This window comes from Benincasa hispida, chromosome 2, assembly GCF_009727055.1.
Source record: "Benincasa hispida cultivar B227 chromosome 2, ASM972705v1, whole genome shotgun sequence".
Lineage (NCBI taxonomy): Eukaryota > Viridiplantae > Streptophyta > Magnoliopsida > Cucurbitales > Cucurbitaceae > Benincasa > Benincasa hispida.
The window spans coordinates 31,572,843-31,600,520 of NC_052350.1; the positions used below are offsets into that span (position 1 = coordinate 31,572,843).

The 27,678-nt window shown below is 36.3% G+C and overlaps 1 protein-coding gene across 1 annotated transcript in view; it reads left to right on the plus strand.

Moving 5' to 3' along the window:
- The window catches only part of LOC120070894 (protein PIR), a 90,310-nt gene that overhangs the window by 57,407 nt on the left and 5,225 nt on the right, over window positions 1-27,678 (plus strand). The window contains exons 16-27 of the mRNA XM_039022792.1: window positions 5,307-5,475; window positions 5,727-5,803; window positions 7,072-7,242; window positions 19,100-19,176; window positions 19,255-19,357; window positions 19,707-19,826; window positions 19,923-20,066; window positions 20,837-20,986; window positions 21,221-21,364; window positions 21,956-22,043; window positions 22,383-22,510; window positions 25,964-26,168. Coding sequence (XP_038878720.1) covers window positions 5,307-5,475; window positions 5,727-5,803; window positions 7,072-7,242; window positions 19,100-19,176; window positions 19,255-19,357; window positions 19,707-19,826; window positions 19,923-20,066; window positions 20,837-20,986; window positions 21,221-21,364; window positions 21,956-22,043; window positions 22,383-22,510; window positions 25,964-26,168 — 1,576 coding nt within the window. The remainder of the gene's footprint in view (window positions 1-5,306; window positions 5,476-5,726; window positions 5,804-7,071; window positions 7,243-19,099; window positions 19,177-19,254; window positions 19,358-19,706; window positions 19,827-19,922; window positions 20,067-20,836; window positions 20,987-21,220; window positions 21,365-21,955; window positions 22,044-22,382; window positions 22,511-25,963; window positions 26,169-27,678) is intronic.

Below are 27,678 nucleotides of genomic sequence, written 5' to 3' on the forward strand. Positions count from 1 at the left end.
GAGGTGGTTCATATAAACCTCTTCTCCTAGTTCACCATTCAGGAATGCATTTTCACATCCAACTGATGGAGAGGCCAGTCTTGATTAACAGCCACAGAAAGGAGGACACGAATAGTGTTAAGTTTTGCCACAGGTGAGAAGGTTTCTGAGTAATCCACTCCATACGTCTGAGAATCCTTTTGCAACCAATCTGGCCTTATATCTGTCGAGAGTTTCCATTTGACTTGTATTTGACAGTAAACACCCACTTGCACCCTACGGTTTTGTGCCCTCTCGGAAGACTAACCAGATTCCATGTTTTGTTAGTCTCAAGGGCCCGCATCTCCTCCATAATTGCACCTCGCCATTCTGGAATTTTCAGAGCCTTGTGCACATTGTTCGGAATTATCACATTATCCAGGCTAGTGGTGAAAGCTCTAAATCTCGTAGACAGTACTATAAGACAAGAAGCTTGTCATAGAGTGTTTGATGCACGACCTAGTACCTTTTCGCAGAGCTATTGGCAAATCCAAGTAGCATCAACCTCAATCTCATTGGTCTTGTCAACCTGTTGATCTGTACCCAACTGTTGTTCATTTTCAGTCCCCTGAGCACCATTGGGCGCTTCTCATATTGCCATCATCCCTGACTGCACTGTCATCATCTCTGACTTCACCTAAGTACCTTGAACCTGAGCCGGTTCCGATTTTGACTCTTGAACACCTTCCGGCAGAGCAACAGGGGAACAATTTCGGAACCATTTCCTTTCGGAGATGCTTTCGATAGTAGGTTATCCAAGACACTTGATACCATTCATAGCGCTGGTTCGATCTTCTTCCAATCTGACCTCGGAGCAAACTTCCATTAGGGACGACATTGGTCTTTGTCCCAAAATTCGGCTCCGAACACCATCAAACTTCGAGTTTAAGCCAGCCAAAAAATCATAGACACGGTTAGCCTCCTCAATCTTTGAATACTGAACCTTGTCAACTGGGCAATTCCAAACTATTTCCCGACATAGATCCATCTCCTGCCACAACAGTGATAATTTATTGAAATAGGATGTTACGTCGAGTGTCCCTTGCTTGCACTCATGCACCTGTTTTATCAAGGTATAAAGACGTGAAGCATTCTGCCTCTTCGAGTAAAGTTTCTGGACAACTTCCCAGATATCCCGAGCAGAAGCTGAGTAAAGAAGAGGCTTACAGATCAGAGGCTCCATACTATTTATTAAAATTGAGCGAAGGAGAGAATCCTCCCCCTTCCATATCCGTTCCTGAGGATCCCCGAGGTTTGGTCTGGGTATTTCTCCTGTTAGATACCTGAACTTGTGCCGCCCCTTGAGAACCATCCTCACAGATTGTGACCAAGAAAAATAATTTTGTCCATTAACTTTTTCGCCAATGGAAATTCCTGCAAAATTGCCTACAGACCCAGACATAATGTTTGTGAAAGGCAAAGTAGGGTAAGTAGTTACCGGAGTTTCTGAACATAACGGAACCCCCGGGTATGTATCTGGTAGAAAATCTGTTGAAGGATTGGCCGAAGATCTAACAGCTGCTCCAAGTGCAGAAATTTGGTGTTGAAGGTTTGCCAGTTGCTGTTGAACACTAACAGTCCCACCATGAATCGTTGTAGGTTGTTTCTGCCCATAAACCCCTGGAGATATCGTTTCTGTTGGTGTGGGAAAACCAACAGGAGGAGCTGGCTGACCAGAGGAAAAATAGTGGGAGACAAGAAGTTGCTGTAAAGGTTTCGACTGGACCGGGTTTGGTTGAACCGGGTTCTGCTGGACCGGGTGGTTCAAATGATGATGTGGGTTCTGGTAGATCGATATATCGGGCACATTCAGAGGGCTTGGAAGATTCGAAGATGGAAAACTCGATGATGAAGGAAGACTCGAAGATGGAAGATTCGATGGGTAGACAGAACTAGGTAACGTCGGAAGGGAGAACGACTGACCTGAAACACTTCCGTCGGCGGGATCTGGAGCGGAATCAGCGGCTGTAAAACCCGGCGGCTGGAAAACATAGGAAGTCGACGGCGGACGCTCGTATCTGGGCTGGGTTGACGGCAGATGGTCGAGTCTCGACGGCAGCGGCGGCACTGTGGTTGAAGTCGTCGTCGGCAGCGGCGGGGGTCCTCCGACTTCAGTGACGGCTGGATCGATTAGGGCTGGTTGAATCTGAATCGGTCCAAGTAATGACCGTAGGTATTGATCGACGGTAGCCCTAATTTCAGCACTGTTAGAGTTTTCTCTTGGATTTCCATCCCCTATTAGAGTCGATGACTGAATCTCTTCTATTCCAGCGACGTTCTCATCACCATGCTCTGATACCATCTTGAAAAGTTAGGGGAAAAAGAAAAAACACCAGAGTTACGTGGAAAACCCTAGACCAGGGAGAAAAAACCATGATAAGAGTTTTTATTTTTAATTCAGATACACAGTACACAATACAAGAACATGTATAAATAACCAAACAATGAGAAACCCTAGACTGATAAAAGACAAAAATGCCCTTAGGGCTAAAATATAATTTCAACATTATCAAATTGTCAGAAGAAAGTTCTTCCGTTCACCATTGCTGCCAATCAGCTTGCTTTTGTGGCTAATAGAAAGATTCTTATGCTTCTTTGATGGCTGACGAGCTTATTGATGATTGGACTATGAGGAATAAACCAGGGGTGGTTTTAAAACTGGACCTTGAGAAGGCTTTTGATATGGTTGATTGGGATTTCCTTGATTCTATTCTTCATATAAAATGATTTGGTTGTTGTTGGCGCACTTGGATTAGAGGTTGCATAACTAGTGCGATTTGTTCCATCATTCTTAGTGGCCACCCCTGTGGCAAGATTATTCCCTCACGCGGCATAACACAGGGCGACCCTCTCTCTCCCTTCTTATTTATATTAGTTGCTAATTGTCTGAGTCGTCTTCTTGACCACAGTTTCGCATTGGGTTTTACTATTGCTCATACTATTGGCCACTCAGAATTTTCTCTGGCTCAATTATAGTTTGCTGATGACACTTTATTGTTCTCTACTGCTGAGAAATTTGCCTTACAGAACTTGTTTGACATTGTTCACATTGTTCACATTTTTTAATGTGCTTTGGGGCTTAAAATCAATCTTGCTAAGAGTGAGCTCCTTGGGATTCATGTTTCAGACTCTAATTTTGATTGGTTGTTGCGATCTTTTGGTTGCAAAAGAGGTTTTGCCTGCATCTTATTTAGGGTTTCCTTTGGGTGGCAATTCTAAGTCTGTTTCGTTTTGGCAGCCAGTGGTTGAGAGAGTAGCATAAGCTCCCTCCTTTGTTATTGGTTGCCTTGATAAGTTGGTTAGAGATTTCTTTTGGGAAGGTTCTTGTGGTGTTGTGGCTTACTTAATGTGAATTGGGTAATTTCTCAGTGCCCTCGATTATTGGGTGGTCTTGGCATTGAAAATTTTAAACATTGAAACTCTACTCTTCTTACGGAAATGGACTTGGCGATTCTTATCTAAGTATGATGCTTTATGGAGGAAGCTCATTGTTGCTAAGTATTATTGCTCTGATTGTGTTTGGTCCTCACCTATTTCTGGTGGTTCTTCTCGAGCTCATTTGAGGTACATTTGTAAATTTACTGATCTGATTGCCAATCGGATTCAACGCCGTATTGGTGATGGTTCTTCTACGTCTTTCTAGCATGATTCTTGGTTAAGTTGTGGTGTCCTTGTCAACACTTATCCAAGGCACTTTCGTCTTATGCAACAACTTGAGATTATTGTTGCTAATGCTTGGATCTCTGCTACGTTTGCTTGGAATTTGAATTTACGTCGCAATCTTACTGAATTGGAGATTGTTGAATGGGCTTCATTATCCCTTCATCTGGCATCTGTCCGCTTACGTTCCTCCCTTGATGCTTGGTTGTGGCCTCTTGTTCCTTCTATGGGCTTTACTGTTAAATCTCTTATGACTGATTTGGTGGATGATATCTATTCAGTTTTGACTGACCTTTATTTGATGATTTGGAAGGATAGATATCCCAAGAGGATTAAAATCTTTCTTTGGGAGCTCAGCTAGGGAGCCATCAATACTGCTAATCGCTTGCAACGTTGCATGCCCTTTTATGTCTCTTTCTCCCTCTTGGTGTCATATGTGACATAAGCATACTGAGTCGTTGTTTCATTTTTTTTCACTATTCTTTTGCTACTAGCTTTTGGGATCTCCTCTTGCCTGCTTTTGGTTGGTATTTCACTTGTCCTAATAATATTTCCGAAGCTTTAGCCTCCGTGTTAGTGGGTCATCCTTTTGATGGTACTAAGCTGGTGATTTGGTTGGCCTTTATTCGTGCCTTCCTTTGGTGCTTATGGGGTGAAAGGAACGGAAGACTTTTTAATGATACATGTTCTTATATGTCTCTTATATGTCTCTTTCTCCCTCTTGGTGTCATATGTGACATAAGCATACTGAGTCGTTGTTTCATTTTTTTTCACTATTCTTTTGCTACTAGCTTTTGGGATCTCCTCTTGCCTGCTTTTGGTTGGTATTTCACTTGTCTTAATAATATTTCCGAAGCTTTAGCCTCCGTGTTAGTGGGTCATCCTTTTGATGGTACTAAGCTGGTGATTTGGTTGGCCTTTATTCGTGCCTTCCTTTGGTGCTTATGGGGTGAAAGGAACGGAAGACTTTTTAATGATACATGTTCTTCTAGTGCTCGATTTTTAGAACTCATTTTGTCTATTGCTTTTTCTTGGTGTAAATTAAAGTACCCTTTCACTCACTTCAATTTATCTATTTTAGTCAGTAATTGGCGATCTCTATTGTAATATCTTTGCTCGGGTTCTTCCCTTATACATATCAATGAATTGTTTCTTTTACCAAAAAAAAGAAAGTAAATTTAATATTATATTAACATTCTCTCTCACTTGTAGGCTTGAAAATTTGTAGAAGACCCAACAAATGGAAATCAATATTGAGTGAAGAGGAAAGAACATTGCAGGAGTTGTCATAGGATCTCCTAGAGCTCCTACTCTTATACAATGTTAAATCAGTTATTGACTCAAAAGCTTAAATTGATGGGTGGACGTAAATTTAATATTATATTCACTTAGTTTGCCAACAAACTTCTCTTCTGTTGGCTTTCATCGAATGCTCACTTTCATTGGAGTTAGTGAAGATATGAAGCATACTTCTCTTCTGTTGACAGTCATAGATTGAATGATATTTTATACTACAAGTTGATAAATTTTCCTATTTTTAATGAATTTAAATATCTAAAATATAGAACTAAAACCCAAGAAGCTTGAGGGTAAGTTAGATTACTTTGTAATCTTTTATTTTGTTTCAGGTTCACTGCTTGCAATTTCTGATTTATGAGGTGGTGTCTGGTGGAAACCTTAGAAAGCCGGGAGGGCTTTTTGGGAATAATGCATCTGAGATTCCCATTAATGATTTGAAACTGTTAGAGAACTTTTTCTACAAGCTCAGCTTCTTTCTTCACATATTTGATTATACAGGTACTCTGCCACTCTTTGGCACATATTTTATAAGCATATAGATCCGCCGATTCACTTACTCTTTTTTTTTTTATATTACTATACCCAAAAAAGAAAATGCTAGTTCGTCTTTGCATCTCAAAAGCCATGGTAATGTTATTACTTTCAAGTTCTTATGACTCATTACAAATGGTTTTTTTGTTATTAAAATGTTGATGAGCTATTTCCTATGATCCTCATGGATAATTATTAATGTTAGTATTCTTTTGCAGCGACTGTTGCAACATTAACAGATCTTGGATTCTTATGGTTTAGAGAGTTTTATTTAGAGACTTCTCGTGTTATTCAGGTATGGGGTTCATGGTTACGGAACTAGCTATATTATTGACGTAAGTTTGCACATTCAGCTTGTTGACATGGTGAGTATGAGTTTAGGGAGAATCTCAAATCAGATAGAAATATCAACTCTTTTGCTTCTATCTTTTAACTTCTATGATTAAATTTAGCTAGCTGATGACTGTTTTTTTATTCCACTTTCTTTTTCTTAAATTATTTGTATCGTAAAGAAAAAGTCATACTATTGATGAAGATTCTTTTTCTTCCCACAATGAAGTTTATCTTAGAAACCTCTTCAATATCATCAAATATTTTGAAGTAGCATCCGGCCTGAACATTAATCGTGACAAATCTGATTTTTTGGGTAACAACATTGAGCTAGACCAAGTTACCAAATTGGCTACCGTCTATGGTTGTAAAGTGGTCATATCTTCGAGAAAGAAACCACTCTTTTCTTGCCAAATACAGATATAAATGTTACAGATGCAATAGCTCTTAACGTCCATGATTTTGCAAGAATGTTACCAAAAATCAAAGGTTGATTAGATAAAATCGACAGAAAACAGCAGCTAAGGAGGTTAATAGGGAATGAGTGGGAGAGTAGAGAAACGAAAGCCACTGGAGGATGGTGGCAAAGGGGCAAAAAAACATGTTGACTTGAAAAAAACGTTGAAATTTAGCTTAGCCCATTGCTATATCTTCTGCCTAGTCTATTACTTATCTAATTATGTCAAAAAAAAAAAAAAAAAAAAAAGAACAATCCCTAAAATTTGTTCCAACTCTAAAAACCCATTTGAAAGATGGGAACAAATCATGAGGGGAGATCCAAACCGCTCTCTGCTCTACTACAAACACTTTTATTTTTCTGTTCAAATTTATTTGTTTTTATCTTTTTTGAAGTATTAAATATATTAAGAAAAAAAGAAAAGAAAAAAATGTATCTTCACGCTCTCTTGTCCTACTTTAGATTTTTTGTGTCATTTTGTTTGTGTTGTGTTGTATAAGTTGTCTGTGTTTGTGTCCAAGCTTCTTAGCTACCTATTAGTTTTTTTTTTAAAAAAAAAATTATCTCCATAATGTTCTATAAGCCCTTCAAAACTATGAATTTCTTGCACTGGACGGTCTACGAATTTATTGTTCTTCTTTTTACCATTCCCTCCAATTCTATAACAACCCATGGAATTGTTTTAATTGTTTTAATTGTTTGCTGCTTAAAGTGTTCTTAGAACTGTGCGACATTCATAAATTAGATGACTTTTTCATTCTCTTTTCTGCTTGCAGTTTCCTATTGAATGCTCCCTTCCCTGGATGTTGGTGGATTATGTCCTCGAGTCTCAAAATGCTGGCCTTTTCGAGAGTGTTCTATTTCCACTTGACATTTACAATGATTCAGCTCAACATGCCTTGGTTACTTTGAAACAGCGTTTTCTCTATGACGAAATTGAAGCTGAGGTTTTCTCTCTCTTATAATTCAATATTTGAGTTTTGACAGCAATGATTTACCTCAGAGGAATTCTTTTTCATATATCATGTCCATTCCTATGTTACAGACCTATGTTTTAAATGAAGAGAAGTCGTAAAAGTATGGAAACTAGGGCAACGGTGAAAAGGAATACTGAGAAAAAGAAATGTGATTAATATGGAAAGAAGAATAAACAAAAATGTTTACATAAGAGAGATAAGTCCACGAGAGTTGAGGACATGGATCCAAAAAAAGTGGATGGACCTATCAACAGATAGGCATTGATGTCTTGCATTACTTCTTCTTCTTCTTCTTCTTCTTCCTTTTATTTTTTTTTATTTTTTATTTTTTTTTAACGAAAACAACGCTTTTCATTGATATAATGAAAAAAAAGTACAAGATACAATATAGAGGATCCGGAGGTGCACCCTGGCATCTCAACTAGTTGACACCCATTAGCATCCACATCATATCTAAAAAATTCGGACAAAAAATGGTGAACAAATATCAAAGTGCAGAGTATCCAAGTACAAGGACTACAAAAACAACTACAGCTAAATATACCCAATCACAAGCCCGGACAAAACCTAACTTCTCCTAGCATTGCTTCGTATTCAAACATTTTTTGGGTTAATACACTTGGGTTGGTGATGTAGCCTAAATGCTAAATGGAAATAAATCTCCAATAATCAAATCAAAATCCTTATTATTAATCATAAGTTGTTTAATACAAGAGGGGGACTCTCTATTTATAGAGTATTAGAAGAATCCTAAAAGGTTAACTAAAAAGAAACTAAAAACTAATTGGGTAACTAAAATGTAATTAATCAAGGATTAACCAAGATTAATATGAATTTACCAAATTATCCCAATCATATTACATGATATTCTATTTTCCCAAAAGAAACTCGTCCTCGAGTTTTTTTTTTTTTTGAACAAGAAACAATCCACTTCATTAAGATAATGAAAGATGTTACAAGTGTATGAAAGGAAACAAACCATAAAGAGCAAAACTATTCAAAACTTAACAAAACAAAAAGGATCAGCAAATGCACCAGGACATCTTAACTAGGTTGACACCTCCATAGCATTCTCATCATCTCCTAGAAAGGACTAAAATTCAATTGTTGAGTACAATACTGAGAAGACCTTGCCTATTTCAAGGCATACAACAGAAAGATAATCTGAAAATTAAAAAAAACCCCAACTGCTGTTTTTTTTATAAAAAATAATGGAATGAAAATAGTGGATGAGTCATTCTTTTAAGGATGCTTCTTTCGACTATTGCAAAATACTCCTACTGAAAATTGCCTTTTAAGGTCATCAATATGCCAAAGCTTCCAAATTAATGATTCCTCCAAATATGTTGAAAATTGGCGTAAAAGAACCTGGAAATTAATATCCTCTTCCTTGAAAAACACAAAGCAAAATTGATAAACTAGTGTAGCCCAATATCCTCGGGTTGCTTCTTTAAAATAGATGGGTTGGACTTGATTGATAAAGAAAAAACCATTCTTGTAAATCTTACATCGTTGACTTCCTTGCATGTTTCTGTAACAAGTCTAGTTTTCCCTCCTTCGCACAATGAATCAATTGCAAACAGTACAGTTTTCTCAATTTTCTCCATAGATTTTTCATTCAAAAATGGCAGAAGAAGCCTTGATTTCGAAATGGTTTTACTAACTTCATCTCTACAGAGAATTTCTTCTTCGTTCTCAACATCTCCATCTTTGATTTTCAAATTTTCAATTGATTGTTCTTCCTCATCTAATTCAAATTGTGCAACCTCCGTGTCAGCCTCTTCAATTTTTCTTCTTCCAAGGAAACTTTTTTCTCAAACGTTTTACCTTCTTTTTTAGACTTGTCTTCCACTGATTTTTCTTTGCCTATTATGGCCTTCACACTTGAGTTCCATATCTCAACCTATTTTCTTTCAATTATTTCATACACAAGTCTCGAATCTCTTGGTATTTCTTTTTTGTTTGTTTCTAGTATATTTTCACACCTTGTTTGGTTGAATTCTTGATCTTCTTGAGTGCTTGAATGTAGTTCTTGAAGGTTTCTTGGAAAATCTTGAAGAATATAATCATGTCTTTCTTGAAATTCCCCAAAAGATCCCAAATTTCATCAATTCCCTTGCGAAAATCCTTCTGATACTTGTTTTTATTTGAATATTTCAGTTTTCTTTAAAATGTTTCGACCTACAAATTGGTAGTGGGATATTTTTGGGTGTTCTTTGATCATAATATCTTCTTATTCGAGCCATATTCAAGTTTTCATGATTCTCTACAAAGCCTTCATCCGAAGATTCTGAATCTTCCATCAAATATCTCGGGATTGACCTCCAAAGCTTCTTCCCAAGTGCTGGTTTTCAGTAATTCTAATGGGATGATTAAAATGTTGGTTTCTTGCTGGAAAACCTTTAATTATTCCTTGAGGTTTATGAAGTCTTGTCAATTGGTTTCTTGAAAAACGGGTTTGATTGGATCATTGAGCCCTTTGTTGATATTTTGGCCTTTGTATTCCATCCCAAACTGCCTTAGAAATATCATCGGAGTCACTAGAATCACTAGAATCAAATTTCTATTGTGGATAATGATAGGTTTTTCGAGAAAATCGGGCATGGGTAAAATTAGTATGTGGGAATTCTTCTTCTGAATCACTTGAATCAAAATTCCAGCACTGTTTTTGGAAGTGAAATTTATTTTCTTGCCCATACCAATTGTTTGATTTTTTCTTGGACACCTTCTTTGGTCAGTAATAGTCCATTCTTGCAAAATCTTGAAAAATCTTTGGTTTCTTCTTCCTTTCTTGGAATTTCAAGTGTCCTCCCCAATTAGATGTGTGTTGTTTGACAACAAGCACAACTCACGAAGCTCCCTCTTGCAATCAACGTCGCCAAGAGTTTCCCGGTCTTCCACCAACGGCAGTCAATCTTGGCCCAGGCGGCTGTTCTGATACCGATTTGATGTAGCCTAAATGCTAAATGGAGAGAAATCCCCAAGAATCAAATCAAAATCTAACTAGGAGGAACCTTCTAAATTCAAAAAAATTTGAAAAGAAGCTTGAAGAATCATCCAAGAATGGAATTTTATAGAAGATCTAATGCATTTTGGGACAGAAATTACTATTTGTGCTCTGAAGAAGGTTCAAAACATGTTCGAGAAAATTCAAGGATCGGTCCTTCAACAATTTTGATGAAGAAACTTATTCAAGAGCACCCAATTTGTTCATCAATTCCGAAGTATTGGAGGAAATGAAGGGAGCAAAGAAAATCCAACGTTTGTTGGGAGAGATGACTCAAAATGAGAAGCAACTTTTTGAACACTTGAAAGTACTTAAAAAAGAATTAATGCAAGAAAATCAAGAATCCATCCAATGGGGCTGTGAAATCGGGCAAGAAACGAATGGAAAAGAAATCCATTGCAAAAATGAAGACCTATGGCATAAAACGAAAATTGAAGAAATTGTTGACAACAAGGTTAAAAAAATCAATAAGATTAACTCTGAGATTGCACAACATGAACTGAACGAGGAGGAACAATCGATTGATGAAAATGATGATGTGGACGTTGAAAGCAATGACACGACAGAAGTAGAAGAAAACAATACCCATGGGCGTCCTACTTCAAAAAGGTTTGAAACCCTAATTGCAGTCGACCACGAAATAACGTGGAAGATGATATGTTTGAAATTGAAAATATTGGGTTTCCGAGTGGAATAGACAACAATATACGAGAGGTCGAATTGAAAGTTAACAAAGGTGACTCATATGAGGAAGAATATGAGATTGACCTATCCGTTGCACAACACAATTCAAAAGATTTGACCAATTACCCAATTGACCCGGCCCGCATGTATCACCAAAGCATACCAAAAGAATTACATAAAGAATTTGCATCTTTCATTTTCTGCCCATGCACGCCTAAAGATAAACAATTTTCAAATTTTTGCTAGGGGTTTCACATTGTCAAAGGATTTATTTTCACCAATTGAGGATCATATCACCGGAAGATTATTGTTGGAGATCTTACAAAGGATTTACAGGGAAAAGATAAATATACCATTTATTAATTGGATTTGTAGGAAAAAGATAAATATTCCACCTATTAATTAGGCTCAAGAAATTTGGATGTTATTGATATCAGTTGTTCAAAAGTGTTTTCTTTTGAATGGCTTATTTTTTATTTTTACCTTTATTTCCGTTTTAAAACTCGAGGACGAGTTTCTTTTGAGAGGATAGAATATGATGTAATAGGATAGGGATATTTTGGTAAAATCAAGTTAATCTTGGTTAATCCTTGATTTATTACATTTTAATTACCAATTTAGTTTTAATTTCTTTTAATTATCTTTAAATAGAGAGAGCCTCCGTGTATTAGGTCATGTTCTCATTAATAAAAAAACTCTTGATTTGATTCTTGGAGATTTCTCTCTTTTTAGCATTCAGGCTACATTAGCTGGACTATGAATTCTCATATTTTATTGGAAATATATATGGCGTATGTATGCAATCTAATTATTGATTAGAACTCAAAAAAGAGCTGTTGGAGCACCATTTATCTTCTCAAAACTCAATGATTCTTTTCAGCTGAAATGAAGAGCGAGTGTGGATATTAGTTCACATTCTTTGCAAGCTTTGTCCTAGGGGTTTTTAGACTACTTCCCTTTTGGAAATTACCCAAACTCATTCAATCCATATTTTCCTGATTCGCTTCTATGCGATGCCACAAATCTGAAGACTCGATCTCCTTGCCCACATCCTGTGCAGGGAGGTTATATTGTTTAAGCAGAATGTGGATTGATCGATAATTTATTTTTGAATTGCGATTATTTTTAAAGAACGTATTGGGAATTTGTAATGAAATTATAAACTCCAATAGTATGTATAATAAGTGAAGAAGAGCCGCCCGTCCACCTCTGTCCAACTTTCCGACCATTCTACACTTTCCTAGCCACTCGTCCTTTTCGGCTATCCTCCGTCAACCGTTGTTCATCCTTCTAAACCCATCCTTTCCAACCCCCCAAATCTTCTTCACCCACCATCATGCCACCTCTATCCTTCGTCTGCAGTCCTCACCGGTGCATGTCGTCCAATCGTCATTCGTCTAGATTCCGAGTTAACAACATTCAAACCGGATTTTCGAGCATGGAAGTGAAAAGTTGCAAAGTGAATAATTCGTATTTTTGTATTTGGTTTGAATCCGGTAAGTTTATTGTGGAAAATGTCGAAGTCAGAAAGCAGCTAGTCCTCTCTAAACTGCAACTTATTTGGTTTGTGGAAAATATATCATATTTGATCAAGAACTCTCTCTTGTGTCATTTCGTAAGAAATGGAAGAGATGGAAATGGAGCAACAAAGTTATCCAAGTTTCGAAGCTCTTTGGGCTGGATTATGAGATGTGTTGTTTGGCCATCTTCAGGGGGGATGGCAGTCCTTCGTCGAAATGCTCAAGACTTTGTTGGAGATGAAGGAAACATCATGCGATAATCTTAGTCTGAAAAGAATGGCAACACTGCAAAAAGCTAAGGATTTTGGGCCTATTCATGTCAAAATCGCTGAAGAATGACAAAGGAGCACGATACCCTGCTCCAATATAGGAAAAATAGAGCATGGAAAAGGACATTAATTTCAGCAAGCAGTATGCCCCTGTCTTAGTATCTGATAAACAAAGCAAGTCGTTTTACTGGATTCAAAAGAACTTACGTTTTTAAGACAAATTTTAAAAATCTTTGGATTGTATCATGGCTGTTTGAGTTTGATGAATGGGCAAAAATAGCTAACACACTAAAGTTATACTGCGATACAAATATCATTATCAATCCGCTGTCCACGGAAAATGCTTTAATTCATTTGGATCAGGGAGATGTGGAAGAAATAATTGATTACCCAGGGAGATGGTAAGAGTGTGGTTAGTTTCATTTGAAATTTAAAAAATGGAATACGCAAGTGCGCGGTCGACCGAATGTGGTAAAAGGATACAGTGGGTGGATCTCGATTAAAAATCTTCCATTAGACTATTGGAGCTGGCAAACATTTGAAGCTATTGGGTCCTATTTGGTGGCTTAGAATCATTGCATTTGAAACATTGAATCTTATTAATGTTGTTGAAACAAAAATTCAAGTTAAAAGAAGTCTTTGTGGTTTTATGCCATACCATTGAAATTACAGATAAAAACCTAGGAAACATTTTTCTGAATTATGGAGATATAGAATTTTTGGACCCTCCGATCAAAGTTAAAGGTGCTATGTTTCTTAAAGATTTTTCCAACCCAATTGATTTATTTCAACTAAAGCAAGTTATGAATGACGAAGAAATAGATTTTTCTAGCTTGAATCTAGACTGGGCTTTTCTTGTTGCCCCCAATAATCCACACAATTTTTCAAGAAACCCATTTGCGTCTTGTTCGAAGATAATGCAAAAGGAAAAGCTGACACAAAGTCCACTGAAAGTAACAACAGAGATTATCTGGCAAGTGTCTCCCTGCCGCAAATGGAAGAGCAAGTTAGCAGAGATCCAATCCGGGTATATGTGAACATTGATGACATTTTAATGAGGAGAGATTTCGGCTGCACTTCGAAGTTCTGAAAGTAGTCCAAGGGATGCCCTTGGTCGTGGCGTGAGAAATTCTTTTAATAAAACGCCCGTTGATAGCCATTCGAAGGAAGTCCAAAAGATAAAGGCAGCTGAAAACACAGCTGTCTCTGTTGATTGCCATTCACCTTTCAGTAATGGTATGCAAAATAACACTCAAGCTCTCCCCCTCATTCCTTCAAAGATCGCAAATTGTGCTTTTTCTTTGAATGCATCTCCTTATCTTCCCTCTATTTCTCACAAATGTTCAATTTTGTTGAAGCCTTATCCCAAACACTTTTTCTAGGAAAAAGAGAACCATCTTCAAGGAAAGTGCAGTGATTAAAAATTCAGTTTCGTTGAAGAATCATGGGGTCACAGCACATATTCTGACTTTTGCTAACAAAAAAAAAAACAAAGAGAAAAGACATATCTTCAAGTCAAGTGTTACAGACAGCAATCCAGTGTTAGAAGAGTGTTGTGCCCGAGCTCAAGCCCCTACTCTTTCCAAGAGAGGTGCACCATACCTTCCTTCAAATTCTTCTCAGAAAAGAAAGTCTGAATTAGGTCTCCAGGCTAGTCTTCCAAGTAATATTCGTAACTAAAAGCAAGATTTAGATGAAGAATCAATAGTTAGTGCTAGTGGTGAAAAGCTTGAAAATTCTAAAATAGAGGGATTACGAGTGATGAAGAGACAGTTGATGGGTTTGGTAATGATATTTGTCAATTATTTCAACCGGAGAAAGCTCAGTTGACCGATAAGACTGATGTTTCTTTATTTACTCCTCTCAATAAAGAAGATATTCCCAAGCATCTGCTTTCAATAATCGATGCTTGTGGTATTGTTCTTGGTTGAGTTCTGACTATAGTTGTTTGTGAGATTTTGGGGTCTCTATTGCTTTATCTTCTTCTTTAAAGTCCTGCCATGGAACTCAAGAGATCTTGGAGGTCTTTCTAGTTGGTGGGTGTTTTTATGTTGCTTGATAAATTATTCTGGTCTTGGAAGTGGCTTCAAATTTTATGCTCTGTAAGAAGGCTGGTCTGAGAGGATTTAACTTATATTTCTGTAAGCTTCAGATGGGAGGGTCCGATCTATTGTTGCTTGTCTGATTGTTTCATCCTAGTGTTGTCTGCCAAAGTCCTTGGATGCTTCTTCTCAAGACTTCTTGTTCTTTTGTACATGGTTGCCCAGAAAGATTGGTTGGCTCTGTTTATGGGGGAGGCTTCTTCGATGGCATTTCTAGTCAGTCTGGTTTAGAGCTCAGCTTCACGCTTCATCGGCTTTCATCTGCTTCCAAAGTTCTTTGGCACTGAAGTTTTCTAGCTTCCTTTCTTTGTCAGATTTTGTTGTTTGGAAAAGTTTATCCCCTGGTTGTCTGTTTTTAGTTTAGTCTCATTTGTCTCTAAGGATTTGTCCTTTGTATTTGTATTTTGTTTCTTTCTATGTATTCTTTGAATGTTTCATTCATGACAGATTCCCCTTGGGCCGAAGTACTAGAGGCATGAGAAAATTTAATGATTTCATTGAACAAGCAAAACTCTTGGAAATCTGGTTGAGTAATGGGAGCTTCACTTGGTCAAGGGAAGGCAACTTCGTTTCAAGATCCCTACTAGACCGGTTTTTTATATCAAAAGAATGGGATGAGTTATTTGAAAATTCAAGAGTCAATAGACAAGCCCGAATATTCTCAGATCACTACCCAATTTTACTAGAGGCTGGTTCTTTCAGCTGGGGACCCTGGTTTCTCAACAAAGAGTGCATCCAAATTATTGAGAAAGCATGGTTTAACAGTAAAGTGCATGATGAGCTGGTTTTGTACTCAATCAGAAGCTAAAAGAAGTCAAAACAGCGGTAAAAAAGTGGCATTACAGCTATAAGGAAGAACTAAAAAAGGAGGAGAGGCTGCTAGCAGAAATTGAAAAATAGGACACTCTTGCCGAGATTTCCCACCTTTCCAGCAGTGATTATGCAGCATGGTCTTCATCAAAAGCAGATCTTATGGCCTTATATAGGCTGGAAGAAATCAACCTATTACAGAAAAGCAAGTTAAATTGGCTCAAGCAGGGAGATGAGAATACAAGCTTTTTCCATAGATTCTTAGCAGCAAAGAAGAGGAAAAACTTCATAAATGAGTTAGTCGATGAGCAAGGAGTGCCAATAAAGTTGAGCTTAGAGATTGAAGGCCTAATAATCAATTATTACAGCAATCTTTTCCTAAAATCCCCAGAGAGGAGGCATATTCCAATAAATTTAGATTGGCCATGCGTGAATATAAATCAGAATCTTTTCTTGCAAGCTAAATTTTCAGTCACAGAAATCTTCTCAGCTATAAAAGCTCTCGGAAAAAGCAAAGCTCCAGGCCCTGATGGCTTCACTTCAGAATTCTTGTTGAAATTTTGGACTCCTCTAAAGTCAAGCTTCCAAGACACCTTTGATGACTTCTACAAGAATGCTAAGATCAATGCTTGCATAAAAGAGAACTTCATATGTTTGATTCAAAAGAAGAAAGTAGCAATCAAGGTCAGTGATTACAGACCCATTAGCTTAGCCTCCTTAATATACAAAGTCATTGCTAAAGTGCTAGCCGAGAGATTGAAAGGGATAATGCCTAGCATCGTTGCTCCCTCCCAATGTGCATTCATAGAAGGAAGACAAATTTTGGATTCCATCCTTATTGCCAATGAAGCTGTTGAAGAGTATAGAGCAAAAAAGAAGAAGGGGTGGATTCTTAAACTTGATATGGAGAAAGCTTTCGACCGAGTAGACTGAGGTTTTTTAGAAAAAGTGCTAAGATCCAAGAATTTCAATCAGAAATGGATAGAATGGATCATGGACTGTGTGAAAGACCCACTTTACTCGATATTTATTAATGGTAGACCAAGGGGAAGAGTGGCTGCTTCAAGAGGTCTAAGACAAGGTGATCCTCTCTCCTCTTTCCTTTATCTCCTTGTCAGTGAAGTATTGAGTGCTTTAATTTTCAAACTCACCCAATCCGGCATTATTGAAGGTTTTATAGTAGGCAAAGAGCAAGTTCAAGTTTCCATATTCCAATTCGCGGATGATACTTTACTGTTTTGCAAATATGACAGCTCCATGCTTGTAAAACTTAAACATACAGTGGAGTTCTTTGAATGATGTTCAGGGCAGAAAGTAAATTGGGAAAAATCAGCCCTCTATGGGATTAATGTGGACGACAGTGAACTCTTTAGCACAGCAGCATCCTTGAACTGTACGGCTGACCAACTTCCTTTTTACTACCTAGGGTTGCCTCTAGGGGGTTACCCGAAAAGAGCCTCCTTTTGGCAGCCGGTCCTAGACAAAGTACAAGCTAAACTTGACGAGTGGAAGAGATTTAACCTCTCTAGGGGAGGAAGAGCCACTCTATGCACTTCAGTCCTCTCAAACCTTCTAACTATTACTTGGCCATCTTCCTCATGCCCGAAGGAGTAATATCTAGAATGGAAAGGATAATAAGAAAGTTCTTTTGGGAAGAAAACAATGGCAGCAAGAAAAATTACTTGGTTAAATGGGATTTGGTTCAAAAACCTATAGCAGATGGTGGTCTAGGCCTTGGTGGTTTCAGATCTATGAACATTGCACTCCTTGCTAAATGGGGTGGAGATATTTCAATGAGGAAAACTCTCTTTGGGGCAAAGTTATAAGAAGTATTCATGGTAAAGATGCATTTGATTGGCATACAACAGGGAAAGGAGGTAGAAGCTTGAAAAGTCCATAGATTAGCATCTCAAAGAGTTGGCTTAAGGTAGAATCCTTGGCCACTTTCAAACTTGGTAATAGCAGGCGAATTGTTTTCTGGTTAGACACATGGGAAGGATCTTCCCCCTTCAGCACCCTTTATCCAAGCTTATTCAGAATCACCATGCTTCCCAATGGTTCAGTTGCTAATCATTGGGACAGCAGCATAGCTTCTTGGTCCATCTCCTTCCAAAGACTGCCCAAAGATGAAGAAGTGTTGGCCTTTCAAGAATTGTTGGAGAAAATTGCAAGTAGAAGTCCTCCCTCTTTTGATAAAAGAGTGTGGTCTATCTCAACCACTGGTTTTTATACAGTTAACTCCCTTAAAGTACACCTATCCCCTTTCTCCCCTTTGGATAAGCCCCTCTTCTCGGCTATTTGAAAGACAAAGAGTCCTAGAAGAGTCAATATCCTCATTTGGATTATGCTTTTTAGTCAGCTGAATGTAGCTGAAGTTCTTCAAAGAAAACAGCCAGCATCCTCCCTTTCACCCTCTGTATGCCCGTTCTGTCTCCAACACAGTGAGGACTCCCTTCCCTCTTTTTCACATGCCCTTATTCAGCTTGGTGTTGGAAAAAACTGTTGTGCTTCTTCAACTTTTCATGGATTATGTGCAACGACTTCAAAAGCAATGCGTTACAACTCCTAGGCGGCCCTAATCTCCACAACCCCACCTGTCTACTCTGGTGTAATGCAATAAAAGCCCTCTTGGCAGATCTTTGGTTTAAAGAAATCAAAGGATTTTCCAAAACAAAGCTCTTGGATGCCAAGACCGCCTTGAAGTTGCCCGCCGTCAAGCCTCCTCCTGGTGCATACTCTCCAATCTTTCCATGCCTATAGTCTATCGGATTTCAATCTCAACTGGGGGGTTATCATCTTCACTTCCCCCTTCGGACAACATTAATTAGTGCCGGATTCCAATTTTTCTCTTATTCTACTTTCCTACCCCCCTCCCGCCGCCGTTTCTTTGAACTCTTTATTTATTTCTCTCAGTTTTAGGTCATTGTGTTGGCTCTGTTTTAGACCATCGTTTTCGCTTGTTTTGCGATTATTGTTTCCTCGAATTGGATTCTTGTTAATAATGTCCTTTCTTCACTATGGGTTTGCATTGGATGTGATGAGGGTGCTAAGGGGGTGTCAACATAGTTGAGATGCCCGGGTGCATCTCCTGATCCTAAAAGAAGCCTTAGTATTTCTGTTTTACTCATTGTATAACCCTTCTGCACTCTGAGCCTTAGCTCTTCTCTATACTTTAATATAATGAACCGTTTCCTTTTCAAAAAAAAAAAAAAAAAAAAAAAAAAAAAATTTTTTTTCCTTTTAAAAAAAAAAAAAAAAAAAAAACAAAAACTTCAATAGTATTTTCCTTTGCATTGATGTAAAGACACTTTAAGCGTTTGAGACACAATATTTGCATAGTCACTTGTACTGTGCCTTGTTATTCTTTTTTCTTTAGATCTATCTGTCATTTTATCACATTTACTACCTCATGCCACCTTCTGTTGTCTATTATAGGTCGATCATTGTTTTGATATATTTGTCTCAAAACTATGTGATTCAATCTTTACACATTACAAGAGTTGGGCTGCGAGGTATGTGCTGCTCTTTGGATTAGACACATGCTGCTCTATGAATGAAAAGTAACTTCGTGCTATTGCCAATTATTGCAGAGAGATCCTTGATTCATCTTTCTTATTTGCCATAGACAATGGAGAAAAATATTCTGTCCAGGCTATGAGGTTTAATGGCCTTCTAAAGATCACTAGAGTGAAGGTAAAACGTTTTCTTTTTATAGCTTACTGATCTATCTGAATTTAGGATTCATTTTCCCCTTCACTTCCTGCTGCCTATGATGGAGACCATCATGTGGGAAATTGTCTATGCTTTCTCTGTGTATGATATAGAAGTAATACTATTACATATATGCATCATCATTGTTTAACAATGTTATCCTTTTTAAAGAATCCTTTTTTGGGAGCCTGTATCCCATGATCAGATATGATCTTGAATATTTATTTCTCGACTAATAATTGGTTTATCATGTGTGTATGTATGAACTTGGTACTTGTAGACATTTATATTTATCTGTTGTTTCCTATGTTCAAATTTTTGTGTTAAACAGTTACTTGGGAGGACCATTAATTTAAGAAGCTTGGTTGCCCAACGAATGAACAAAATTTTCCGAGAGAATCTAGAATTTTTATTTGATCGGTTTGAGTCTCAAGATCTTTGCAGCATAGTGGTAAGTAGTTTCTTTACTCAGTCGTGAGTCATTTATGCTTGTTCTTTCTATGATTTCTATTTGTTAACAAAATGAAAGTAAATTAATATGTTTCAGGAATTGGAAAAGCTGATGGATGTCCTGAAAGTGACCCACAAATTGCTATCCAAAGATCTTTTGATTGACTCGTTTTGTCTCATGCTAAATGAGATGCAAGAAAACCTCTCTCTTGTGTCATTCTCTAGTCGATTGGCTTCCCAGGTTAAAAATATCTCTTCCCTTTCTTGAAGGGAATAACTAATTTTTCTCTTCACAGATTTTCAGCAAATTCTTCACATACTAAGTACTTAATGTATAGAACAAAATCAGGGATTTATAATGAGTACATTAGTTTGATGATTTTCTGTCAGAAATGATCTTTATTCACTAAATTTTACTATCAGTGACAAATCTACCTCTTCTGAAATTTAATGAGGTATCTTATATAGGACCTCCAATTTTGCTCGTCCTTGTTAATTTCTTTTTGAGTACGTTCCTGCTTTAGGGGTGACAGTTCCTTCTCCCATTGTTCTTTGATTGAACTTCCCACTTTCTTGAATGTGTCTTTCTTCTTCCTTTTTTTACCTTTTTGGCAATAATTTCAACGAAGTGTATTCTTATAAAGCCTTTTGTTTGGTTGCGTTGCTGATCTTTCAGAGAATATAACTTTTATTCATTGTTGGCTTCTTGTACCTTAAACCTCTGTACCCTTTACGTCTTTTCTTGATTATATTTCACATGCCTTTGGTTCATTGTTCCCTTTACTCCCCTTTGTTCTTTTTCTTGATGGAGATGCCGTTGCTAATTTTGTGAACTTTTAGCTGAAGGAAGTTTACTTTATAGCTTTAATGATGAGAAAAAATAATACATATGAACGCTAGCCTTTTGCCCGAGCAATACTTTTTGTTATGTAACATGAACTTTGATATGATAGTGAAGTTTTCACGTGTTTTTCTTCAGCTTTTTAATTTTCATATAATTTTTCTTGTCAGATTTGGTCAGAGATGCAAAATGACTTCTTGCCAAACTTCATCCTATGCAATACTACTCAACGATTTGTAAGATCATCAAAAGTTCCGTTTGTTCCAGTTCAAAAACCATCAGTTCCCCATGCCAAGCCTAGCTTCTACTATGGTACTCAAGTATGTTAATTATAATCATCAATACATTGCACATCACTTATATTTATATATGAGACCATATTGGTAGTTCATCTGAAGTATAATCCATACTATCTAATTAAATCATCAATCTAGTATTTATTACGTGGATTTGCTACTTTGACATTTTTGTTCTCGTTAGAGGATTTATAGTTGTATTTTCTGAAAAAGATTTGTAGTTGTGTTTATGCTGTTAATTTGTCTCCATCATGTTAGGACTTGAATTCTGCTCATCAAAGTTTTGCACGGTTGCATAGTGGATTCTTTGGGATGACTCACATGCTGTCCATTGCGAGACTTCTAGGATCTAGATCCTTGCCATGGCTTATTCGAGCACTTCTGGATCATATATCAAATAAGGTACAGTATGAGTTGGATATATCCGTCCATGGAATACACTTGTTAAAATGCTTGCAATATCAGTAAATGATATTATATATATACATATGGATGGATATATAGAGATATATGCATTTGCATGCACACACACAGTTTACATATTGTGCGTTGAAAAATGCCTCCAAATGACTGTTCTAAAATAACTAGCCTCAGTCTACTGTTTTCCTTCTGTTTTTTGTTTTTTTTAAAATTTTTCTATTCTTTTTGTTTTTTGTTTTTTTGGTTTTTCAATCCTTGTCATTGAGTACTCAATAAATGATTTTAATTCAATGAAGATGCATAAGATAAAGTTCTAAAGCTCGGTAAGAAGTCATTTTGCATCTCATTTTAGAAAGAGCATCCTTGTCATTGAGTAACACTAATGAATAGTTATAATTAAATGAAGATGCTTAACATTTTTCTTGAGAGTTGAAAAGTTGCCAGTGTTCTAAGAAATGGACTATGTACGATACAGTAGAATGGAGGAACACTCCCACTCCAACATAAGATCATAGAAGAGCCCTATTGTGACAAGCAGCTTCAGCCTAATATTTTGTCTTACCGTTTTCTCAGATTGCTATACTTGAACCGATGATAGCAGGATTGCAAGAAGCATTGCCAAGATCTATAGGACTACTACCATTTGATGGAGGTGTAGCAGGTATATCTTTTCCATAAAGGTTATAAATGTAGGAGTTTATGGTTTTTCTTTGAATTTTTTTTCCCCACTAATTTTAAGAATACTTTTTAGTTACATTATGTTTTAGCACTATTATTCACTTAAACGTTACAACATTGCACATAAGTGAAAAAGAAATGTCGAAGTATCAGGAGTATGACCAGGGTAATAAAGAAAACTAGAAGTAAATAGGGAAGAACTTCTACTATAGATAATTTATAGTACCCAAGTATCAACTTAAACAAATCAGCAAAACAGACTAATTTAAACTATTAACCAACTTGAAGTGATATATTACATTATTATTTGCACCGAGTTCAGGTTGCATCAGATTGATCAATGAAAGTCTTAACTGGGAAGCGAAGTCAGACCTCAGAGTGGAGGTCCTGCATGGAATAAAGGAGATTGGAAGTGTATTATATTTAATTAGCCTTCTTGATATAGTGCTGGTCAGTACTTCTGCAACTATTTTTCTCTGTTTTCCTTTTGAAATTATGCAAAAGTATCTGTACGTCTGCAATTTTTATTTCTGAAAGATTTATTTTCAGCCATTAATGAATTACTGTTTCACATTCAGAGTCCTATCTTGCAACTGTGGTAAATCCAAAATGCCTTCTTTCCCTATATTTGTTAGGTCCATTTGTATTCATTATTCAACAAATTTTCTGATTTTAAAAGAAAATTTAACCAAGAGAGTGTAACCCCCTTTGATAAACTCTTGCATTTGTATCTTGCTTTCATCCCACATAACAAGTAACCCTGCAGATCTTCCCATTGATGCTACATGGCTCTCTTATCCTCCAGATTGACTTAATTAGTTGCTTATGAAAAATTTCTTTTCTGGTCTCCTGAATTAATACCAAATCAGAGCATTGATTTTGTAAAAGCTGCTTAATTGCAAATCTTTTAGTGTTATCCCAAGTCGTCCAGTATTTTTTTTTTCTCCTTTTTTAGTCTGAAAAGGAAACAACACTTGAGAAAAAACAAAAAGAATTGCCAAGTACACTTAGAGCAATACATAGAACCATACAAGATAAATAAACAAGTAAAATAAATACATTTCCGTTTAAGCATAAAACTTAGAATAATCTGCAAAAAGTTTGGAAAGAGAACACCAAGAGGAAGGTTTAACTCAGGTAACTTCAAATTGATCAAACCGAGGTATGTGCTTGTCTTAAAAAACTCATTGGTTCCTTTCAAAAACCAAAATTCATTTTAGGTTTAACTGCATAACTGGGACTGAGGCTTCAGGAAACAACCAACTAGAATCTGAAAAATATTAATCTTGAACACATCACAGATCAGCCATATAGAGAACAACTTCCACCAACAAGCCTTGGAGAAACAGCACTCAAAGAAAAGATGTTGAAGCCCTTCAATATCCACCATACAAAGAGAACAAAATGAGGGAGACAAACAGTGAGATTGATAAGAAAATAATTGGCAATGACAAAAGCTAGAGCTAAGAGACTTCAAGAAGGATTAAATGGTTGCTTCCAAGCTAAGTTTCTAGCTTCTTCATTTTTCTCCATTTCTCCATTTTCTCTATTTTCTTAGACACTTCTCGCTTCTCACTTTTCTGTATTTTCCGAGTCACTTCTCTTTCCCCACTTATCTTTAGAGACTTTTTTATAGTTCCATTCCCAACACATACTTCAAATACATTTCATCTAATGGAAGCTTCCACAAGACTTTATAGAGTAGTATATCCATTGGAGAAGAGGCAACCAAATGCTTGTATATTTACAACCTGCTCAGCCGGTTGTATGTCGGCTTTTTAAGCCTATAAATTCTTTGCTTCCCTCATTTTTAGGATTATTGAACATTTGAATTAAAAACACTCTTTGTTTTACACCAGTACTTCTCCCTATTCATAGGGTGACTATTTCTATTCTATCTCTTTACAGGAAATTCATTCTATTCTCTCCCTCATGCCTCGTGCACGCCCAAACTTGCATAAGTGACATACTTAGGTCTTATCGTTTACCAAGTTAGAGTTTCCATTAGATACTCCTAAATGTGTGAGCAAACATGTGTATGGTTTATTTGATCTTCCTTCCCCTTTTATATTCAATATCATGTCTTTAGGATAAAAATTATAATTGCACTAGGCTGGCCTCTTTTTCTGAAGTGGCCTTTATGAAGCACTATGGCAGCAAATTAGAGTTCAGCTTTTCTCCAGGCAGCCCAAGTTTCAAGTTGGTTCAGTTTTCTGTGCATGAAGAAGAAGCTTTTATTCTCCTTTTTTGAATGAATTCTCTTTGTTCAAAGTTATATTAATATGCATGAGGAGCGCAACTTCAATTTCAAAATTTTTAGGCAGCCAAAGTTTCAAGTTGGTTTAGTTTTCAACTTTTCAACGGTGTGCATAAAGATCTTTGTTCAAGGATTAAGTTTAAAGTTTGTATGGTGTTGCCTTTTTCAAGAAGATCTTTGGCTGTCTTCATTCAAGAGCCGCTGTTTTTGCACTAATTCCATGGAAGTGTGCTGTCATGCATCAAAAATTTAGTTTCATTTGTCTATTTTTGGTGTATTTTGTTCTCCTAATTGTATTTCTTAGCGTTAGTCTTTTTTCATTATATCAATGAAAAGAGTTACATAGTAGTATTGGAACATTGAGAACAAATTGTAAGAAAGATCATCAGTCAATTTAGGTTCTTTTTCCTGCAAAAATAGAGAAACTACCATTTGCAGTTCTAATTTCTTTTTGTAGAGAAACTACTATTTGCAGTTCTAATTTTTTTTACTTCCTTAAGGAATAGAATCATAAAAATAAAAAATAAAATTAATTAATTAAAAAAATTGAGATGAAGTGGTCGTGTGATAAGTGACTCATTAGTCTATGATTCATGGAGATGAAAAGCTCGAGGATAGATACTAATTGTGTCAACAGATGATAAATTGGTTTGTAGGAGTTGTGGAAAGTCGATCAATTTGCTCCATATTGAAGACACTTGAGCATCTACAAATATAAGTAAGATAAGTCTATTTGGAGTTAAAGATAGGTTGGGTGGTTTAGTGTTACATAAATTGGAAGATCAGGAGGATTACTTGTTATTTGGGATGAAAGTAAGATGAAGGTATTGGAGTACAATTAAGGTAAAGGTATTGGAGTACAATTAAGGTAAAGGTATTGGAGTACAACTAAAGCGTCTGTGAGTTTAACTCTTACTATTCATTTATTGAACCCTGCCAACAACCAAACCAAACCTTGTCCCAAGATCTCTTCAAATCCTAGAATATTCTATGGTTCTTCTCAGTTCTCATAAACAAATTGAAGTTAATTATCTCTTCAGAAAGTACCAAAATGTTTGGTGTCCACCGGATATCTTTACAAGCGTTAGATGTTTTGCAAATCAACTTTTGATTAAGCATAATGAACATACACTTCCCAACTTTTGGGCAACGTGTATGTTCACTATGTATTTGTTATAGTGCTAAATATTAGTATTATTATATTATTGTTAACATTTTTGTCATATTATCCTTTGCTGTTTTTTTATTTACCCTCTCCTACTTAGGTTGCCCTTGTATACATGTATATATATATTTCTTCTGTGAATGAAATAATGGAATTTTGATTCTCTTAAACCTTAGCTTTTAAGATTAAATGTCTTGAATTGATTAGTGTTTTTCCCTTTATTAAAAATTTGTAAGGGAGAGTTCAATTAAATGCCTGTTTGTGATATTAAGCACTGTCATGATAATGTAATAGTCTTCAACTTAGGGAGCCGACTTTTGGATACATTCCATTGACAAAATATTAAGAGACCGAATAGTGATTGTTGCCCATGATTATAATTTTCTATTTAGTGGTTAAACATTTGAATCTTGTTATTGATCTCTTGGTGACTATGAAATATGGATGAACTAAAAGTTTCTCTTCTTCCTCCAAAAACCAGAGAGAATTAGACATCACACATTTCATGCAGACAGCACCTTGGTTAGGGATAATTCCAGGTGCTGATGGGCAAATATTGCATTCTCAAGATGGAGATAGCCCTATTGTAAGCCTATTCAAGTCAGCAACAAGTGCGATTGTTTCAAATCCTGGAAACCCTAATGGAATGTCATACTATACCATGTCAAAACAGGCTGAAGCAGCAGGTTTTCTACTATATCACACCCTAACAATCTCTTTACTGTTCATTTGACAATTTCTACTATTTCACCCAGGTTGCATGATTCCGGTTTTGCTAACCGAGAATATTTTACTGTTTTAACTTTAAGTCATGTTATCATACAAGTCTAGATTTCCGTCATGTGTACATGTGACAATGTGCTACCAGAAAATTAAAACTGGTGACTGCTTCTGGCTATTATAACTGGAAGCAATTTTGGGATGGTGGAGGTGCTTTTCCATCCTCCCCTTTGTGATAATATCCTATGGTGTTGTGCTTTATTGTTAGGTTTAATACGCACCTTTGGGCTTCTGGACTAAGAATTTTTAAATAATCCTTTAGGCCTGGTCCTTTTGGATTGGACACCTCTTTTACTATATTAGTCTGACAATGTTTTTTATTTAAAAAATATTTTAGTTTTTTTTCAAACTAAAAAATGTTTATTTTTTCTTTTTCTTTTTCTTTTTCTTTTTTCTTTTTCCTTTCTCCCTCCTTCCATCCATGGCTGTTGTCACCCCATCTTTTTCTTTCTTCTCTTTTCCTTTTCTATTCTTCTTTCCTCTTCTTCCTTTATTCTTCTTTCTTTTTCTCCACCTCTACTCTTTCCTTTTCCTTCTCCTCTCTCCCTCACCATGCTAACTTTCTAGACTTATTTGGGAATACTTTTCATAACTAATTTCTTCTAAATTGTTTGGGATAAAATTTGAAAACTCGATATCAAAGAGTGTTTAGTACATTAAAAAAAAAAAAAAAAAAAAAAAAAAAAAAAAAAAGAAAGAAAGAAAGAAAGAAAGAAAGAAAAATAAACCTTGCCATATAAAAGTAATAAAACAGAATTTTAAAATAGGAAAAGAAAACAAATCGAAATACATAAAAATTTAAATTATTTTTATTTTAAAATAATAAATCAATAAACTAAAGGGGTGGAGCCTAAAAATAAAAAACAAAACATAATCATGGAAAGGAGATCCAATTTTTGTTTGTTTTTATGCTTCACCCCTGTATTTTATTTATTAATTATTTTAAAACAAAATAATTTTATATGATCGAAGATATGAGATAGTTGAAAAATTAACTTCCCAGGGAACTCACTCAAAAAAGTTGAAGCACACACCTCCCAAATTTTCACCCCTAGGCTGGGAACTAAAGAACTGACAGTTGCTTATTTATGCAGAATAAGGTGACATCTCTGTGGTATGATTTGTGTCTTCTAACACTTATTCAAAATACACCACTATGAGTGTAATAGATTTGTGAAATAAATCTTCTAAACCTTGGAAGACAAGATGAATTAGCTTTTGAAGGACTTCTAACAGTGCCTTTTGACACAATGAAAGTGTCCTAGTTGGCAAAGTGTCAAATCTTAAAGGGAATGTGCGACAACCACTTGACTATGGGAGGAGTAACATAGCACTGCTTCTCATAGAGAGTTAACATCACATTTCATCATTGTGGTCCTGAAAGGAGAAAGGTTCAAGATTATCTCCAAAGGGAAG